This window comes from Talpa europaea (assembly GCF_964194135.1).
Source record: "Talpa europaea genome assembly, chromosome: 6".
Lineage (NCBI taxonomy): Eukaryota > Metazoa > Chordata > Mammalia > Eulipotyphla > Talpidae > Talpa > Talpa europaea.
Window position 1 is genome coordinate 6,063,788 of NC_140072.1, and position 18,621 is coordinate 6,082,408.

Consider the following 18,621-nt stretch of genomic DNA (forward strand, 5'->3'; position numbering starts at 1 on the left):
CCTGGATTCTCACCAGAGAAGGCAGTCCCGAAAATAAACAGGAGGAAGTCGAGTGACTCTTAGGAAAGTGGGTTAAGCAAAGTAGAAAACGGTCCCTTGCTCATCATTTATCTACATCTTTATTTGCAATTTGTGGGAACCGCTGAGAACATCAACGGGCACGCATGGGCCTCAGGAGCAGCAGCCGTGGCGGACGCTCTTCGCAGCGGGCCTCACAGCCAGTGCTGTCCGGCGCCGAGGGCAGCGCTGAAAGTTCTCAGGGCCCGATGCGTCCCCCTGGCGGCCAGCAGCAGAGACCCGGCTTCGGCCACGTGGCCAGCGTCCCGCAGCTGCTGAGCCAGCTCCTCAGCGTCCCAGCGCCCCGGCTGCGGGCTGGCCAGGAGGTGCTCCAGGAGGCGCGGGAAGAAGGGGGTGGAGACACACTTCACCCCGAGCTGGGCGTCCAGGAGCAGGGAGAGAAGTTCGGGGTCACAGTTGGAATCGTTCACCTTCAAGACATAAGACAGGCAAGACATGAGCGGGCGAGGCTCACGGCTCAGCAGCGGCCCCCAGGCTCTCCTGGGTCCATGGTCTTAACCCCTGACCTCTCCCTTACACAGGTCTACATGAAGGAGAAATTCCTTCCAGAAAGGTACATGGTGTTCTCTATTCCATCGAGAAATTATGCCCATCGACCCTGCCGGGACAGCCAGAATTGCCAGCGGGAGGGGGTCTGAACATCGCTCCTGCCGAGGCCTCCAGAAAGCTCGGCAGCACACTTACCTCTCCAAGACACATTTCCACAGACTCCTTCGGCTCACAGCCTTGGCCTTTCTCCCCGGTCTCATCGTCTGGGTCTGTGTAGGGTGTCCCTCAGCGTCTATTTTTCTATTTTTTATTCATGTCCGTATTTGTATAAGGAATCAAGTCAGCCCTCAGCACACATCAACATTCAGGGCTCCTCATTTATACGGGGGTGTCATAATACAGGTTCCTCTTAATGTCACCGCGCACTTTTAATGACTTTGGCTGAAGGCACCTCAGAAGGACGGTGGCATTTCCAAACCAATTAACTCACGTTTAGACCAGCTCTTCTCCACACCGGCCCCTCCTGCCGCGCTGCCCGGAGGCCAAGGCTGCCCGGAGGGCAAGGTCAGCTGCGTCCACACCCTGCACGCACGAAACCCCCCTCTGGGAAGAGGAGGGACTGCAGACTACCAGAGGGCCCGCTCCTCGCTACAGCCCTTCAAAACCACACACACAGCCTCCCGCGCCATCTTCTTGGTGCCATCTTCTAGAACTCTCCCGGCCAAGAGCCTTCCTCCTGCTCCACACTCCAAGGTGCCACACACAGGCCTCTCCGTGCTGGACCATGGTCACAGTACGTCCCTCTCCCCGCCAGAGGGGCAGCGTCTCGAGGCCAGGCCATCTGCGTTAAGGACTCTCGTTCCTGGACTTGGTCTCTTTGGTCAGCCCCAGGCGCCAGGGCTGAAGACTCGCGGCAAGCCCTGGGCACCTCTCCTCGGGCCTATCACTTCCTCCGCACGCAGACACGCCACTCAACCACCCCGACTCTGGAAGACGCTCGGGATGAACTAACATTTTTTGGTTTGCTTTTATTTTTAGAGGCCAGGTGGTGAGAGAAGCAGCCGGTACAGAACACTAGCTTTCCTGAACGGGGCGCCAGGCGGGCCAGTGCCCCCTGAGGGTGCGGAGGTGCTGTTCACGGCTGTTTCCTCCCAACTCCCCGCCTGGCTCTGCCACTTCACAGCTGGGAAACACGCTCGGAGGTGGCGCCCTCACCCCACAGCTTGTGCCACCCACGTACAAGGGGCTCCCTCTAAAGCCTTCAAATATCCCTTTTAAACAGCCAGAGTCTCATCTGAGAGAGGAAGAAACGGGGCTGCAGTGAGGTCAAGGCTTGTGTCATCTGGCGGCTCCCCAGGGAGCTGGGCCAGGAGCCTCGGCCCTGAGTACCGTCCCGTGGACGGCCTGACCCCTCCAGAATTCGGGTTTCTCCAGACCAAGCTCTCGTGCCCTCTGTCCACCCTGCAGCCCCCAGCCCGTCACCCCCACTGTGGGGCCACACGCTAGGTGCTCTGCAAGATTTGTGGGATGAATATAAATGAATAGTAATGCCAAAGCTCACTGCCATTCGCCACACTGCTGCCTTCATGCGTGTGTAACACACACACACACACACACACACACACACACCCCGAGTTCTGTGTGTGTTATTTCAGCTCTCCCTTAGAAATAGAGAATCCCTCCACCTAAGCCTCAGGAGGGAAGAGAGCATGTGCCAGGAAGCTACAGGCCAACGTTTGATAAAGTCCACAGATGAAAAGCACTGGATGCGGGCACTGCAGGCCACGGCTGGCTTGGGTGCCCCGGTAAGTCTTCAAGGCCAGGCACCTGTAGCACCCCTTCTGTGTACTCACTAGCCCTCCCTCTGGGGGTCTGGGGGGCTGAGAAAGCAGTGATGGATTTGTTTAGCCTGAGGAAGAGACAGGGGTTCCCTCGGCTTCTTTTCTCTCCAGGCCGACAGCCTCATGATCAGGTCCCTGCCATGTCCTGGAAGGGTGGGCATGAGGGGCAGGGACCGGTGGGCATCCACCCTCCAAAAGCTCTCCGCCGACTGTCCCGGCCGAGCATGCCTACTCCAAAGCCCAGCCAGTGAGATGCAACGCTTACCCTGGGGTGCTAGGAGGGTCCCACAGAAAGGTGGGGGCGCATGCTGGCTGCCTCAGGGCCTGGCAGTGCAGGGGGAGGGTCAGGGAACTGTGGTCTAGCTTCTCCTAAACAAGCGCTGAGAATAGCAAGTGGGGAGTAAGTTGTGGGTTTAAGTGGCCCCAGGTGTGTGTCCGAGCGGCCTGAGCAGGCTGCCCCCTGGGGCGGAGCGTGTGAGGGGCTTCTGGGCTGAGCTGGGAGGGGGTGTAGCCCCACAGGGATGCCAGTGGAGGTCAGCTTCCTGGCAGCTTCTCAGTTCTGGGTGTTTTACTTTTAAGAGAAAATCATTTTGCTAATTTAGGGGACACAGCATGGTACCTCGAGGAGGGCGCTTTATTTGCTAGGATGGATTTCTGCCATTTATTGCCCTCATTCTGACTTTTTCTTGGATCATATCCTTTACTCATTTGCTGGAGTTGCAACATGTTTCTTTCAGGTGTGAAGGAGTCTTTGTATGACTTCAATATTAACCCCGATTTTAGTGATAATGAACATTCCCCTCTGTTGTTTGCAACTCTGCTCTGGTTACTTGCCGTTTCATAAAAATTTTGCATTTTTATAGTGTCAGGAAAGAATCTGTTCCTTTATGATCTTTTTTCTATTGCCTTGAAGCTTGAAAGCTGCAAATCCTCAAAGGACTGGGTTATACGTAATTTTTTTCTGACGTTTATAAATAGCTAACTTTTTAACCAATTATGAATTTACTCAAGTGTATGGTTTATGGAAAATCCCACCCCCCTGACGAAGGCTGATGGACACTTTAAGGGCTTGAGGGAGAAAATATGTTGGCATTTTTGGACTGAGTTTGGATATTTGAAAGAAATACGAGACAATTCCGGGAGGATTAACCGATTAGTTCTTCTGATTATACACACGTGAATTTGGGTGACAGGCAGCCTGGTGCTGCGAACACAAGAAAGGCTTTTGGGTGAGAGACCAATTTCCTGTCCCAGCCTTTTCACTAGGCAGCTGTGTGACCTTGTTAAGGACAATCTTCCCCAGCCCCAGTTCCCAGCTGAAGCACAGAGATCTAGGAGGGCTGAGATGCTCTGTGTTGTCAAGTGCCTTCCCCAAAGCCCGGCATGGAGCTCAAGTTCAGCAAATGGTTGAAGCTATTACAGTCAGATGAATCAGGAATAAAGAACTTTCCAGAAGGAAGGGCTTATACATAGGCCACAAAGTGAGTAAAATGCTTGCCATCTCTGTCAGTGATTTATTTTTGAGAATAAATGAAACTTTGCAGACCTTGGGAAAGAAATCTATTAACACACAAAGCACTACTGTCTTCCAAGCCATTAAAACGTTATCTGCTTAATTCCTGTTTCAACAATAGGTAATGAACCTTCTCTGAATTAAAATCTTTGATTTTATGGATCTACACAATGCTAAGAGTAATTACAGTAATGAGGTAAGCTGAAATTCCAGTAACATAATGTATGCAGGGCCTCATTTCAATTACTTCAAAGAAGATTATTTCATATTATTTCACTGTTTACTTCAGGGAAGGGTATTTGTCTGGTTTTTACAAAAACTATTACTAATAAAAGTTATTAAAGATATTAACTACAAAGGCAGAAAGCGAAAGGGCAACACAAGTGTACACTTGGAATAATAAAAACACCTGTAGACATTTTTTTCCTAATCTGAATCTATTTGAATGATGTTCAGATTCCACTTCTCAGCACACCATCGCTCCTCACCTGGCATGGGATTCAATAGCAGCCTCTCTTGAAACCGAAATCAGGGCAAGTCATCTGACTCCTGACACCGGGAGGGAATCCTGAAAACCCAAGGCTGGTGGTCTCTGTAACAGGAAACATGTTCCTCTCTGGGCTCTGAGTGACCTCCTTCCGACCCCGGTTAATCCCTTGTGTTATTATTTTGTATGCCAATCACTCTGCAAGGTGAGTCCTTTGAAAGCAGGGAAGACATCTTATTTCCAATCACAAACACCCTCCCACCTTCACATCCGCACACAGCCGGGCCCTGAACACGGCGCGTGGAGAGCGAGCACAGGAGAGGGGTGTAGGGTAAGGTAAAAGGTATCAGGCTTTTCTGCCCTCCTGCCATCAGGCATAGATGATGGATCCTTGCGGTCCTGAATGCATGCCTGATGGCGGGCGCCTGGAGCAGGGTGTGGGCCTAGGTAGATGGGATTCACCTGGGCTGAGACTGGGCTTTTAAAGGTGGCATCACGGGGATGCCAGCAGAAGCTGAAAGAGAAGCCGAGAAGCAGCAGAACACCAAAGAGCCCAGATCGAGTGAGGATTTGCTGGGGGCTGGGAGGCCTGCACTTTTGCCTGCCGTGTACTGGGTAAATCCCAATAAAAGCCTGCAAAAGCCACTGAGGACTCTGACTCCTCCTTTACCCAGTCTGCTGGATCAGAAAACCTGCTCAGTGGTCATTCCTGCCTTTACAAGGGGTGAGCAACCGTCAGAGCGCCCGAAGCCACGCTGCTGGGCCTAAAGGAGAGCGGCCTCGCTGGGTCGCCCCGCCGCGAGGAAGGCGAGGATGTGGCTGCAGAGCTCCTTCACCACAAAGACCAACCATGGGCTACGCATGAGTATGGAGGCTGGAAGTGACCTGCCGAGGTGTGCACAGGTTTGAATATTTGGAGATACGTAGATATGCTCAGCATTCTGAGAAAAAGCGCCTGGTCCCCAAAAAGCAGAAAGAAATGTGACTCTAAGAAGAGGTCCAGGTAAGACCTGCAGGCGTCGGTGAGACACCCAGGAAGGAGCCTCCTTGATTCTGCTTTGTGTGATTCGACCACTGGAGCCCAAGAGGGTGGATCCACACAGAAGAAAACCAACTGACATGAGGGTGCAGGCCACAGGAGGGCTTTGCAGACACCAAGTGAGCTGTTAGGAGCCCGACCCCTCTCCCTGTCGCCACGGCGTGCCAAGGCAAGAAGGACGGTGCGTCGGCCGGAGCCGCCATGGAGACTCTCACAGGGAGGTGCTACCTGCAAACTCGACAGACTCAGAGGGACAAGGAAGGTATGTGGGTCTCACTAAATGTCGATCTTTCCTTCCCTCCCTCCCTCTACCCCACCCACCTTTTCTTCTTAAGTTCTTGATATCTTTGATTGGGATGGGGGGACAAGCTTTGCTTTCTCAGCATCCCTGTTTGTTTTATTAATCTCCTGTGGCTCTTAGTGCGTCAACGCTGTCCGTCGCTCAGAGAAGCAATCAAGGAAGCGGAGGCAGAACAGTCCCATAATAGCACATCTGGCTGGTGAACTGGAGAGAGCAAGCAAGGGGAATTACTAGATTTGAAATACAGAATGAGAAACTGCTAAGGGGAAAGCTCCCAAACCTCTCCCTCCAACCTGGACACGCCACTGGGAGCAACGCCAGTGCTTCCAGTGGCTTATGTCACGGGAACAAGAATAGTAGAGGAAAGGTGTGGGGTAAGTGAAAAAGTGTCAGGCTTTTCTGCCCTCCTGCCATTAGGATAGATGATGGATCCTTGCTGTCCTGAATGCATGCCTGATGGCGGCACCTGGAGTAGGGTGTGGGCCTATGTAGATGGGATTCACCTGGGCTAAGACTGGGCCTATAAGGGTGGCGTCACAGAGATACCAGCAGAAGTAGGACCACGAGAAGAGCAGATAAGTGGAGATTACCAGAAAAGGCCGGAGAGCCCAGAAAGAGTGAAGACTTGCTGGGGGCTGGCAGGCCTGCCAGCCTCCCGGACCCCAGCACCCCTGCCTCCTGTGTACCTGGTAAAGCCCCTACAAAAGGGCTTGTGTGGAAGAGGCTCTAGCTAATTCTGGGCAACTCTGCCAACCAGGACTGAGGTCCACATGTCCAGGATGAAGGGTGCTGATTTCATCAAGAGGGGCCTCTCTCACCAGGAGGCCCAGCAATCTATGGCACTGGGGGGGGGGGCAGCCCTTCCCCCAGCGGTGCTGGGCCAGGGCCCCCAGGGGACCCAGTGGACCGGGAAAAGGACACCACCTGACTTCATCAGCCTTCCCTCCTTCCTCATTCCATGGCATGAGCGGGGGCGGGGAGGGGGGGGGGAGAAGATCGACTAAGAAAAAAATTTGTATTTCTTAGTTTCATGTAAATTCCCAAGGTCATACAAGTTTTACTTTAGAAAGACAAGCAACCAACAGCCAAATCCCCTCACTCCCCACTGCAGCCTCCCTCCAGGGGCCCCGTTATGACCGATAATCAGTGACAATGAAGGGTGTTCACAATCTCTCTGCAAAAGCTCCCCTTTTTCAAAGCTGCATCGCACTGAAGAAAGGCATCTGAGTATGCTCATTTGTTCTTCACGACTGTTTCTAAATGCAATTATGTTTTCCTTTCTGTAACCATTTATAGAGCTTGCCATATCCTTTGTTATTAACAAAATTTTATATCCATGACATATTTTCATCAATCTTGTCCCTGTCTCGTGGGGAAAGCCGGTGCCTCTGCTCCAAGGCTCTCCACCCCAGTCCAGTCCCCAGAGGACGTTACGTGTCTCCGTTCTCTTACATTTTGCTTAAAAAATATGATAAAGAAATGTGCGTGTATATACATACACCTACACATCAAACATACACGCACTCAGAAATAAAATGCAAAGCTGTGCATGTGCACCGACACGCGCGCACAACTACTTGAGATGAGAGAGTGATCTCCCTGCAGAAGGATTCAGCGAGGATCATACATGAGAATTCATTAAAACACAACCCTGAGCGATCCAATCCTAAAGTGTAAAACTTTAAAAGGGAATTGAAAGCTTCTTCCTTAATCACAATAACAAGACAAGCAGCCTTGAGGGAGGAAGCTCCAGCCCTGACTTAGTGCAGAAGCGGCGGCGAGGGCAGGCTCGGCTGCCAGAGGAAATCGGGTGTGAGATTTCAGATGGTGCCAGCAAAGGCGCCACTCGCAGCCACTTTCTCACCTTTAATTAGGAGATAACCAAACACACGCGTCCCACAGGAAACCTTCCTGATGCTCGGAGTGCAAGGGCTGGTGTTCCAGTCCTAGGTTGCTTTGACATTCTCCTTAAAAGACCACCACCCTGGTTCTCTGGAGAAACACTTCCATTATTTGGATCTGTATTCTCCACACCGACATACAGATGTGTGTGAAATAAACAAGCACCTGCTTATTAGACAACATATGCAGCTACATGGTCTGAGACTGGTAGGCAAGATGGTCTGAGATAAATCACGGCGGACATTGGAGATGAGAAGGACAATGCTCCCTCGTCCCTCTGCCCTGTCAGAGAGAGAGAAATCCACCCAGAATACCTTGGCAATAGCCGAGATCTGCTCCAGCGCCACCGCGTGGAGGTGCTCGTCGTGGCTCTCCAGGAGAAGCTTCAGCGCTGGCAGCAGAAGGGACTGGTCCAGCAGCAGCGAGCACAGGTCCCGCACACACTGAAACACAACGCAACGGCGTGAGTCGGGCTGCGGGGAGGTCTCCGCACTCCTGGAGCCCACTGGGCTCTTTCCACACCTCCTCCTGTCAGAGCGTGGGGGGGGGGGGGTTGTTTGTACCTGCTCCCTCGCTTCATAGTAAGCTGCAAACACCTTTCCAAGCTCTCAGGTATTCACCCGAGACACTGCTTTCATGGGTACACAGTATTCCACTGGATGGGGAGAGCAGTGCAATGTAATTTCCTAAACTCAGAGTGCGGGAGGCAATTATTTCTACTTTGCAGTGTTTTACTTTGTGTATGTGAAAATAAGCCTTAATGAATAACAGTACACAATACGCAGCATGTCCTGGATGCTTAATAAGCAATAAAAACAATTATCAATTGCTAATATTATCAACAATCTCTAGTTATCATCCACCACAACAAAGGAAATCAGCAATTCAAATATTTAAAGATCTGTTTATAATACATTGCCAGAGTGCATAACAGTTGACACACTCAGGATATTCCAGCTTCCGGGAAACTTGTGGGCCAGAAAAATGAAAATGCGTGGCTCCCACAGGAGCATGTGAATCTGCCCAGCCCCTAATAACACTGGCTGGCCCTGCCACAGAGAGCAGACATTCACTCATGACGACAAACGATCATCACAGCAACAAAGCATGAAAGCACAGAGAGCGGTTTCCAAGGCACACTCCCTGCTGAGCTGGGGGGCCCGCGTGGATCCCACCCCAGACAATGAGCGCACCCTCATTATATGAAGGGTTGTTTTTGAAAGGATTGAGAATCAGTGCCCTCGGAGGGACTGATCTCCCTCTTGAAGAGAAGCCTATCAGAGAAGAAAAATTCAAGTTTATGATCTTTTCATAATTCCTTTATAGAATTATAAAGTGCAGATAAAATAGGGATGACACAAAGAAACTCCTATTTAAAGCTTTGGATAAAGGTCTCTGTGGAATTCTACTTTTTACAGTTTTGCTCTCACCCAGCAGGTCTCTGCTGGAAGCCAGCAAGGCCTTCCAATGTCCGATCAGAGGCTGTGCCAGACACTGAAGGGATGATCGATATCAGCAGGGTGACGGCTGTGGAAGGTGGGCGCTTGTCTCACTGTGAGTTCTACTGCAGGCAACAGCGCCACACGGAGGAGCCTCCCCAGCCTGTGTGATCTGGGAGCCCGGGCCTGCAGGAAGCATGTGGGTGGATGACTATGAACCTGCTCGCAGGCACCTGGGCTGGCTGCCACGTGCCACCCTGTGCCCACGTCACTGCCAAGATCTCCACCTGCACCTGCTCAGAGCTGCCCATGAGCCACGTGCACGAGGGAGCAACTGAGGAACCACAGCTTTACTTTATTCCACTGGGGACACCCCCTTTCAGCACCGGCATGGGCACCATGTTGGGCAGCGCAGCGACGGCATCCGCGTGTGACCTCGCCTCTGCTCTTTCTCTGATAACCACTACTTTTCCTTAGCCTCTCAGCTTGAAAAGACATGAAAACGCCACCTCCCGCAAAGGTGTCCCTGGCTTCCCAGCCCAGGCTTCTATTTTCTGAACATGCTGTGCAGGTGTCTCCGGCATCGACCATCCTCTTACACTATCGTGATCACTCATTTGTCTCTGTTCACTTCAAGGCAAGATCATTTTTCCTTCTCTGCATTCTACACTTGCTTGGTACACACTAGATCTAAAAATATTTGTATAAAATTGTCTCTGTTAACACGTTTTCACAGTCAACAGGTTGCTGGTAAATTAGTAAACAAGCACTTTTGGGAACTGGTGGGGTTTAGTCCAGGTGTATCATTTGGCTGACCTCAGTCTCGATGAAAACCTCTGCAGTAACCTTCCCCCGCTGGGCAGCACAGTGGACAGAGGACTCACAGAGGGCTCACAGCCAGGCCAGGCCCCCGAGATGGAGGGATTCATTTCATGTGAGCACCGAGGACTCTTATCGCTTAGCTAATGGCTATTGACTAAATACTTACTCTGTATTTAAAACTATATTGCGTCTGTCAGCTATTTCCCTCTGTGTAAGAGAACGGTTTATTAGGAGACTTATACAGGGACTTCGGAGCTGCAAAGAAGTTGAAGCAGGAACGGGAACCACAGGCTCATTGTAGGACGCCCTCCAGCTTGGCCCTGTCTGGCCGCTGAGGACACAGAGCGCTTGAATGAGGCAGAGCGAGCAGGGCGGCCTGGATGCGAGCCTGTCAGAAGCCAGGCGCTTGTTCTCCCTGTGGACTGAGAGTCATGGGGACGCCTGGTCCCTTTGGCTGAGGGTTGCCAGGGAGCAGCAGCACATGGAGAAGCAGAACAGGGGTTGGTGAGGCTCCCTCAGCAGCTGGGTGCCTAGCGCCCACACACCCTCTGCCCAGGAGCATCGGTGACTAATTTCATTCTGTGCCTCAGCAAAATCATGGGCCTTCAGGGTCAGTCAAAAATAGCTACAGCTTGGAATTTCAAGTTTGTAAAGGCCAAGAGCCCTGTTTGATGCTGGTTTCTTAGTCTACATGGTGGCCACACCTGAGAATGCTTCATCTATCGCCACGGCAAGAGCCGGGAAGGAGACACGACCGGGGCGTGTGGCACCAGACTGGGAGACAGTGGTCTTCCCTTCCGGTGCTAGTCTCCATCAGCAAAACACCAAGGCTGTAAGTAAGCGAGCCCCGCGGGCAGCAGCAGGCACTCACGGACAGGCATTCTAATGACTCAAGAAGAAAAAGACTCTCCCTGTGGGAACTTAGTGCAGGCCTGGGAGACAGGGTGAAGGAGAAGCTGGGGCTAGTGAGTGTCCTGCCAGACACAGCCAGCAGCACTCCAGAGGCTGCAGAGTGGACCACACGGCACTGGGCTCAAAGAACAGCAAGTCATAGATCATTTTGTCCACTCGGTGATATTAATGTTATGGATATCTGAGACAAGACTCTGTAATTCCCAGGTCTGGTGGAATAAACAAGACATTTCCACTTTGTAATAATAACGTTCCTTCTTTTGTAAGCTCACATTTGGGCACATTTAGTGATCAATAAAAATAGCACATACTATTTACAAAGCCATGATTAAAAGGCAGCATAGAGAAAATAAAGTTACAGGGCAGAGACCTCCTTGACAGTGATTATTTTCATCTCATCGTATTGAAACAGAGAAGTGATAATGACCTACTTCAAAATAGGGCTCAATCCAGCACCTCTCTCCTCGCCCTAAGAGAACTGGCCTGAGAGCTGGTGGAGGATGTGCTCTGTCAGGGGCAGTGAACAGAAGCTGCAGCTCATGTTCCTCACAGGCCTGGAGGCCTTGAGCACCAGAGCCAGTGGCCCCTGAGAACACCCATTGGACCCCTTTTCCAGGGGTAGGAAAATGGAAGGCCAGAGAGTCTGGCACGCTTCTCATGGTCACTTGTGACCCAGCTCAGAATAGAAAATACAACCTCAGGTATTGTTAGGGCTGCACTACGCCTGCTGTGGCCCCTAAAGGTGCTCTGTCTGAAAGGGGCGGCGTGAGGGCCATGTTCGTAGCCGCCCGCTCGAGGTGTTGCGTTGTGTGCACTGATTTTCTTCAAATACTTAGGACTCACTGAGCAGAACTGTTGAGATCAAACACTGTGAATAAACTTAATGTATTACTCTATTGTCAAAGTACTTCACTATGGGAGTAGAAGCATTTGAGGGAAATGAATCATTACAGATATTTAATTTCTTAATCACAAATATACACATGTACGCAGGCTTGCATACATAAGTGTGTAAATGAAGCAGAAAGCACAATTTGTTACATGTTACACAATGAAAAGAAGAACTTTTCCCTCCATGGCCTAGGTTCGCCTGACTTTAAAGGTAGTGCTGACAGGAGTCTCTACTGCGCTGCACCCTCGGGTGTGCCTGCGGCCCATTTCCAGGTGGCTAAGAGACAATGTACTCACTGATTTTGAGCCCCGATTACTAAGCTCCTGGTATGCGGTCAGGGTCAAAGAGGCGGTGACCATGTACTCAGCTAACTTACAGCCTTGCCTTAGAACTAACTAGTGTAATCTGAGCAAAGGGGGTGTTATCAACAAACTAACAGCGTATCCGGGCAGTGACCAAGAGATGGTCACTTACCATACATTTCTAACATCGATAGTCCAGTCCTGCCTTTACAGGCCTCTCTTGAAGGAACTGTCATGGAAAGGGTGGAAAATTGACACCAAAACGTGGGCACGTGCCCATGACAGACAGTCCCCACGTACACGACCAAGTGCAGTAAGATGGTGCATGTGGAAAGATTCGTATTTCAAACATTCAAGCACAGAGGCGTGTTTGAGGGCCAGATCCGTCCCTGTTTGCCTGAGTGACCTGGAACAAGACCCTTGCCCTCAGAGTCTCGAATCACTGGTATCAACTATGGACGTAGGAGCCCCTCAGAGGTGGCGGGAGGTTAACGAGACAATGGAAGTGAAAGTGCAAGAGAGCCGGCAAATGCCAGCCACTGCCACCAGCTTGCTACGTAGGCACAGAAGGTCTTCAACAAGGTTTTCCTGGCCCAGAGCCAACTGACTGGAGGACATTTCTGGAGTCTGGCCCTGACCGGACCATGTTTGATATTAGCAAAGTTGAACTCCATGCTATTCACCAACTCTCCATGATTAACAGCTGTGCTGAGCACCCTCCCTGCGCAGTGCGCTGAGTCCTGCCATGGGCCAGGCGACCGCACAGGCATGGCTCGTCCAGTTTGCACCCCACAGCGAGGGACGGCCATGAACAGCCGCTACTTCTGGCAGACTGGGGTACACAGCCCCCCGTCAGACACAACCAGAGTTGGGGGGGGGGGGGTTTGGTGCTGGAAATGTAAATATTTTATAGAAGAATTTTGTCATTCTGGTGGTTGGAAGAATTCTTTAAATGAGTAAAATATCTTAAAATTCAATCAAAAAACAGCCAGTCTTTCCTTCAGAGAACAATCCATGAAATGTACATTCATAATGAGAAAATTTTCTTTGAGTGACTATAATGTGGATTCAAGGAATCATATTTATGATTTATTTTCAGGTTTATTCCCTAGTGGTAGAAACTTGAAACCAATTAATCAATTTAGTGCCGTTACCCACACGCTTACATTTAAGACGTGGCCATTGTTCAGAAAACACCCTGCTGAGGTCAGATCCACAGCAGGGAACTGTAATTAACATGTGCTTATTTTAGAATGTACAAATCACTTATATATAAAACAAATGCTCTGTGACAGTCAAATTATGGGGCCAAACAGAGAGCAAATGTCAGAATGGATGAGACTGAGTTTTTACCATGTTTACGGAGACTGAAAACTGTGGTTATGCAACCTGATTACAATGGTATGAAAAGTATGTAAAAATCATGGTTCCCACTTGCGACAGCCACCCTCCTGGTGCAGACAGACAACATGTGAGCAGCCGTGACCCCATGGAGCATACACTTGAGTTAGACATAAAAGGGCATCCCAAGGAATTGCAAACTGGTTCTACGCTGGGACTTGTCAGAGGCATCCCCTTCAGAGCTCCAACAAAGAGAAACTGACCCAGGAGCATCCTTTCTGCTTTGTTTGTTCCTTTGTTCTGCTACAAATTACGATGAGTCCTTACCTTCTGAGCTACGAGCTAAATGTTCCTTAAGCACAGCCAGTGATACTGTTATACAGTGTGTGGATGAGGGGGGAAGCCCCCCAGGAAAGACGCCTGAAACACCCGCTCACCTCTGCAGGCAGCATCTGCTTGGTGTTATATAAAGAGCGACAGAGTTTCAACACTTCATTCCCCATTCTGTCCTTGTTCTCCACGGTGCACCTGGTGAGCATCGCTGTAGCCAGTCTCGCCCACGGATTAGTGGTTATGCTGGTTTAAGGAGAAAGGGCATTGGAAACGATGAAAGCCATGTCACTGTGATAAGATATTTTAAAACAGAAAAGAAATCCCAATTTTTTTTAAGCATAATGCTTCTGATCAATTGCAATTATAACCTAGCTGGTGGGTGACTTCAAGCCCATCCTGCAGAAGACAACATCTTCGGGGAGAAGGCGCTGGTGGGCCTTCTGTGCAGGTGGTGGGCAGACACCCAGGAGCACAGGCCGCTGTGAGGCCAGAGCCGCTCGGGCCGGAGCTCTGACTCCTTGATGATAGCCTGGGGACTCAAGGTGTTGCTGCACACTCAGCCTGCTGTGGGGTTCTTCATATGTGATTGCAAAAGTAAGGCTCTACTTAGTCTACAAATACATTAAATTTTTGAAATACAATACCTTTCTAAGTGGAGCTGATTTTGCTTCTTGTGGAACAGTGTTTTAAAAGTATGAGAAACTGCAGAGCCAGTTAACTAACCTGCTAGCTGTGCCAAGTTCTCTTTAGACTGAGATCCATTTGGAGGGTATGAATAAACCTGCAATTCAACCCCAGCGATTTCCTACTGACAATCCAATTAGTGGGTGCCACGCCAACATCACAAGTCCTCACAGCCTAGGAGTTGTCCAGAACAGATTCCCAGGCCCAGCACAGAGACGGGATGCAGCAAACCCAGCCTGGCACCAAGCTGTGGTTTTCACTGGCAGCCCAGGCACTGGGCAGCTCTTCCAAGATGGCCGGAAGCAAGTGGGCACGCTGTTGCTACGCTGTCACCAGGGCAACTGAAGGCGTCAGGAGGTGAGAACATGACTGCAATTTCCAATAACGAAGTCGTAAGAACCTGTTCTTAAGAACGGCATGTCAGCATGCCATCTCTGCCACCAGTGACAGTGACCTCAGAAGTGGTTTTCTCTTTTCTGAAAATAACTGGTTAAAAGAAAAAATAAAAACAAAACACCACCCTTCTTGGTTTGCATCAGAAATTCCCAACAGCCTGCTCAGGTCCTGTCTTCCCTGGCCCTAAACTGGGAAGATGAGCTTCGTTGAAATCTGGGGAACGGACACAAGCACAGGCGAGTGCACAGGGCTGGTGAGTCGGGAAGAATGAGGCCTGGGGCGCACAGGCAGGTGTTCAGAACAGAGGCTGGGGGGCCCCTCCTGTTTGTGAGCCAGGAGCAGCAGCCCGTGTTAGAGAGCATATGTGCCCCCACGAGACCTGGCCACCCTTCCCAGCGGGATCCTTGGCTAACAGCACAAGGCCTGCGTGATGACTGGATGCATCTGGAGTGACAGCTGCAAACTCAGCGTGAGGCAGAGGAAGGCAGGGCCGGGAAGGAGGCAGCAGTGGAGCCCCGCGTCCTCCACTTGGGAGCCAGGTGACACCTGAAGTTGCTTTACTTCTGAGCTTCGATTCCCTCACGAGTGACATTAGATAACAGCAGCCCCGGGAGGTGTGTGTGTGTGTGAGCTGACAGTCCATGTAAATATCACATTCGCTGTGAGTTCTCAATGAACAGAAATTACCAATTTATTCCTAGAGTTTCAAGTGAGCATAAAAAGACAGTCAAAATTTTCCTGGTAAAATACTGCAACAAATTCTTTTATTGTCATCATAAATCAGACATTACTACTAAGTCAGTCAGTCTGGTATTTCTGAATAAAATATTTGGGTTTAGGGACAAGGAGAAATGGAAGCTTTTTATTAAAGTTCCTCTAAAGGTTGAAAATGATTTTATACACTCCTTTCATTGGCTCTTTTGAAGGTCCTGAAGTTTTAAAACTCAAGTCCGGACAGAAGAAACCTAATCATGCCAGTTTTATGTTAATACTTACGTATATTCATGTTTCAGGGGTGGCCAGGCTTGCAAGAGTAAAAGCAAGTGCTGAAACTCAGCCTCCTGGTGACTGCACTCCAGGAGCTCCAGGAAGAGCGCGTGTCTGTGCTCCTCATCCTCAGTGTCAGAGACAGAGACCTGGAGGGAGAAGACACAGGCCTGAGCTTGGCAATGCCACTGGGGGGTTGTGAGCAGAATGCAAATTTGATTATTTTGATAAAACACAGGAAAACTCCTACAATACACCGAGGGGAGAATTAACAACATCCCTTCCCCTCCAGACAGACAAACCTTCCAAGGCTCTATGCCTCACCCAATTTCAAATATCCAAATCGCTTAGAACAAGTCTCTGGTTACCAAAGTTAATTCAAACAAGCAGTTTTCCATAGAACCGGCTTATTGACACTTAAGATGCTACGTCAGAACACTAAAAAAGATCAGTGTCTGACATAGCACATTGTTTTATTTGAAATTGTAATAACCAATGTTAGTGACACCTTTTTAAAAGTTTCAGTTATCCCAAATGCATTTCTAATTTTCGTTGTAGCAGTACTATTGCTAAGTCCTAGGTTTTCTAGAAAGTCTCTCAATTTTGAAATTAAAAACTTTACGAAAGTGCACTTGTCACATGGTTTTCGTTACAATCAAAATAAAGTAAAATATCCCTTACTCACATCTCTATGACTAATGCAAAAGAAGACTCCATAAAATATAAAATATTCATTTTTTTCCTCTTGTTGAGTAACTGGTATTTCCTTTACAATGAGGCAGTCCTAAAACAAATCATCTCTCCAATGTCTCCATGGATGAAAAGGCTTGCTATTTTAAGTTCACAAAGTTTTAAATGTCAAAGAAAGCCAAAACCTGGTTCTCTTGTTTCCTCGCCTCTCTCAATGCAGATTCTCGGAACAGGGGCCTCGACACAGATGACACCTTGAAAGGCTAACAAGGATGGACCTCTCTTTGCAAACTGTGGGTACGAATGCAATTTTCCACAACACTTCATTCAGTGGTCATTTTAGCTCTGACCCTAAGAAGCCATCTGCAAAAGTCAGACCAGGAACTCTGCATTTTCACAGAAGTTGGTATTCCTATGAAATTACTGGTAATTCTTGCTCACCAGGATCTCTCAGATCCTTCAAAACCTACCTGGAAGCCCATGTCATTCCTCATGGAATAATAATCCAAAAGCATTTTACAGCTTGCAAGTCAGTCAGTTGACCCTAACCAGTGTTTTGTGTGGAGGACATCACAGGCACGGCTGACTTCTCTTCTAGATGAGGGTTAGGCCAACCTGCACCAGCAGCAGCAGAGAGTTTACAATCACAGTCAGCGCGGGATGCCCTCACGCTGGACGACTCAGAAGCCAGGTAAGCTGTGAGTTATTTAGAGGTTTCACTGAGAACCTGGCAATATTTTCTTACTTATTTATAAAGACATGTTAAAAAAACAAGCCTTGGGCCAACCCAGCGGTTGAGCGCTGGGTTGCGAAGCTGCCCACAGCCTCTGCAGCGCCGGTTCGATCCCCGGCTGCTCCCCGGCCACCGGAGGAGGGTCCCACATGGCGCGCAGACCTCTCCTGCCGCCCGCTGCTCCCCTCGGCAGTGTACTTTGGTCCTTCTGCCTGCTCTGCTCCCCGCTCTGGCTCTGGTGAATTCTCTCACCCTCCTGCGCTTCTGACTGTACCCAGTGCTTGTATAAATAAATAAATAAATCTTAAAAAAAAAAAAAAACCCTCAAGCTCAAGACCTCTACCTGCCATCAGCTGAGCTCTGCACCGCCCATCCTGTCCCTCCAGAGGCCACCCAGGCGCCCCGAGCGCTGACCAAGGGCACTTCTGTGCTTGACGTCTCCCCTGCCGGCACATTCTCTCTTCAGACAGCAGAATAGCTCATTCCTCCATTTTGTCAAACTGCTCAAATGTTCACCTCACCAGGAAACCCAAGCATCACTGCCCTACCCAACACAGCGCCCCCGCTCCACCTCCCCCTCATCCTGTTTCATTAACAATTGTGTGGGACAGTATATATTTGTTTTTTCCCTTTCTTCTTCCAAAGAATGAAAGTTACTGGAAAGCAGAGATTTTTTTTTTTTTTAATAGAGGCATGTTTTATTTATTTATTTATTTGTTCGTTTGTTTTTTTGTTTATACACGCACTGGGTACAGTCGGAAGCGCGGGAGGGTGAAAGAATTCACCAGAGCGGAGAGCAGAACAGGCAGAAGGACCGAAGTACACTGCTGAGGGGAGCAGCAGGCGGCAGGAGAGGTCTGCGCGCCATGTGGGAGCCTCCTCCGGTGGCTGGGGAGCAGCTGGGGATCGAACCGGCGCCGCAGAGGCCGCGGGCAGCTTCGCAACCCAGCGCTCAACCGCTGCGCCACCGGGGAGGCCCGAGATTTTTGTTTTTTATTTAGTTTATTCTCATTATTTAAAATAACATCTTTTTTTAAAATTATTGTATCAGTACAGTTTGACTTGCGGCGCAAGAGAGCAATAATGGCTGACGTGCAGTCAGATACAGGTCTCGTTGAATAAACAACGTATGAACTAATGGTGTTGGCGGACATTTTCGGCTGGTTTTATTACTGGAGAGAGAAGGGAGATTTAAAAGAAAATGCCACCAAGGAGGAAAACACTAAAAAAGACCCAGAGCTGGTATCGTTATGGACACTCTCTCCACCCACGACCTTCATGTCAGCTCTGTGGCTTCCCTAGTATCTCTATCTTCAAACTCTCATTTTCCTCATCAGAATAATAGGCTCCAACAGTCTCATAGTCTGAGGAGGGGCTTGGGGAAAGGGGCGGTAAGTGGATGATCTTTCTAAGTTAAAAATCAGAGTTGCGGGCCTCCCC

At 49.7% G+C, this 18,621-nt stretch overlaps 1 protein-coding gene across 3 annotated transcripts in view; it reads right to left on the bottom strand.

Moving 5' to 3' along the window:
* Nucleotides 1-212: 212 nt before the first annotated feature.
* NBAS (NBAS subunit of NRZ tethering complex) overlaps nt 213-18,621 on the bottom strand; it is a gene marked incomplete at both ends in the record, with an annotated part of 254,711 nt that continues 236,302 nt past the window's right edge. For all 3 annotated transcript variants that reach the window (XM_084235165.1, XM_084235164.1, XM_084235163.1), the window contains 4 exons: nt 213-488; nt 7,965-8,093; nt 13,796-13,934; nt 15,768-15,907. In XM_084235165.1, coding sequence (XP_084091291.1) covers nt 213-488; nt 7,965-8,093; nt 13,796-13,934; nt 15,768-15,907 — 684 coding nt within the window. The remainder of the gene's footprint in view (nt 489-7,964; nt 8,094-13,795; nt 13,935-15,767; nt 15,908-18,621) is intronic.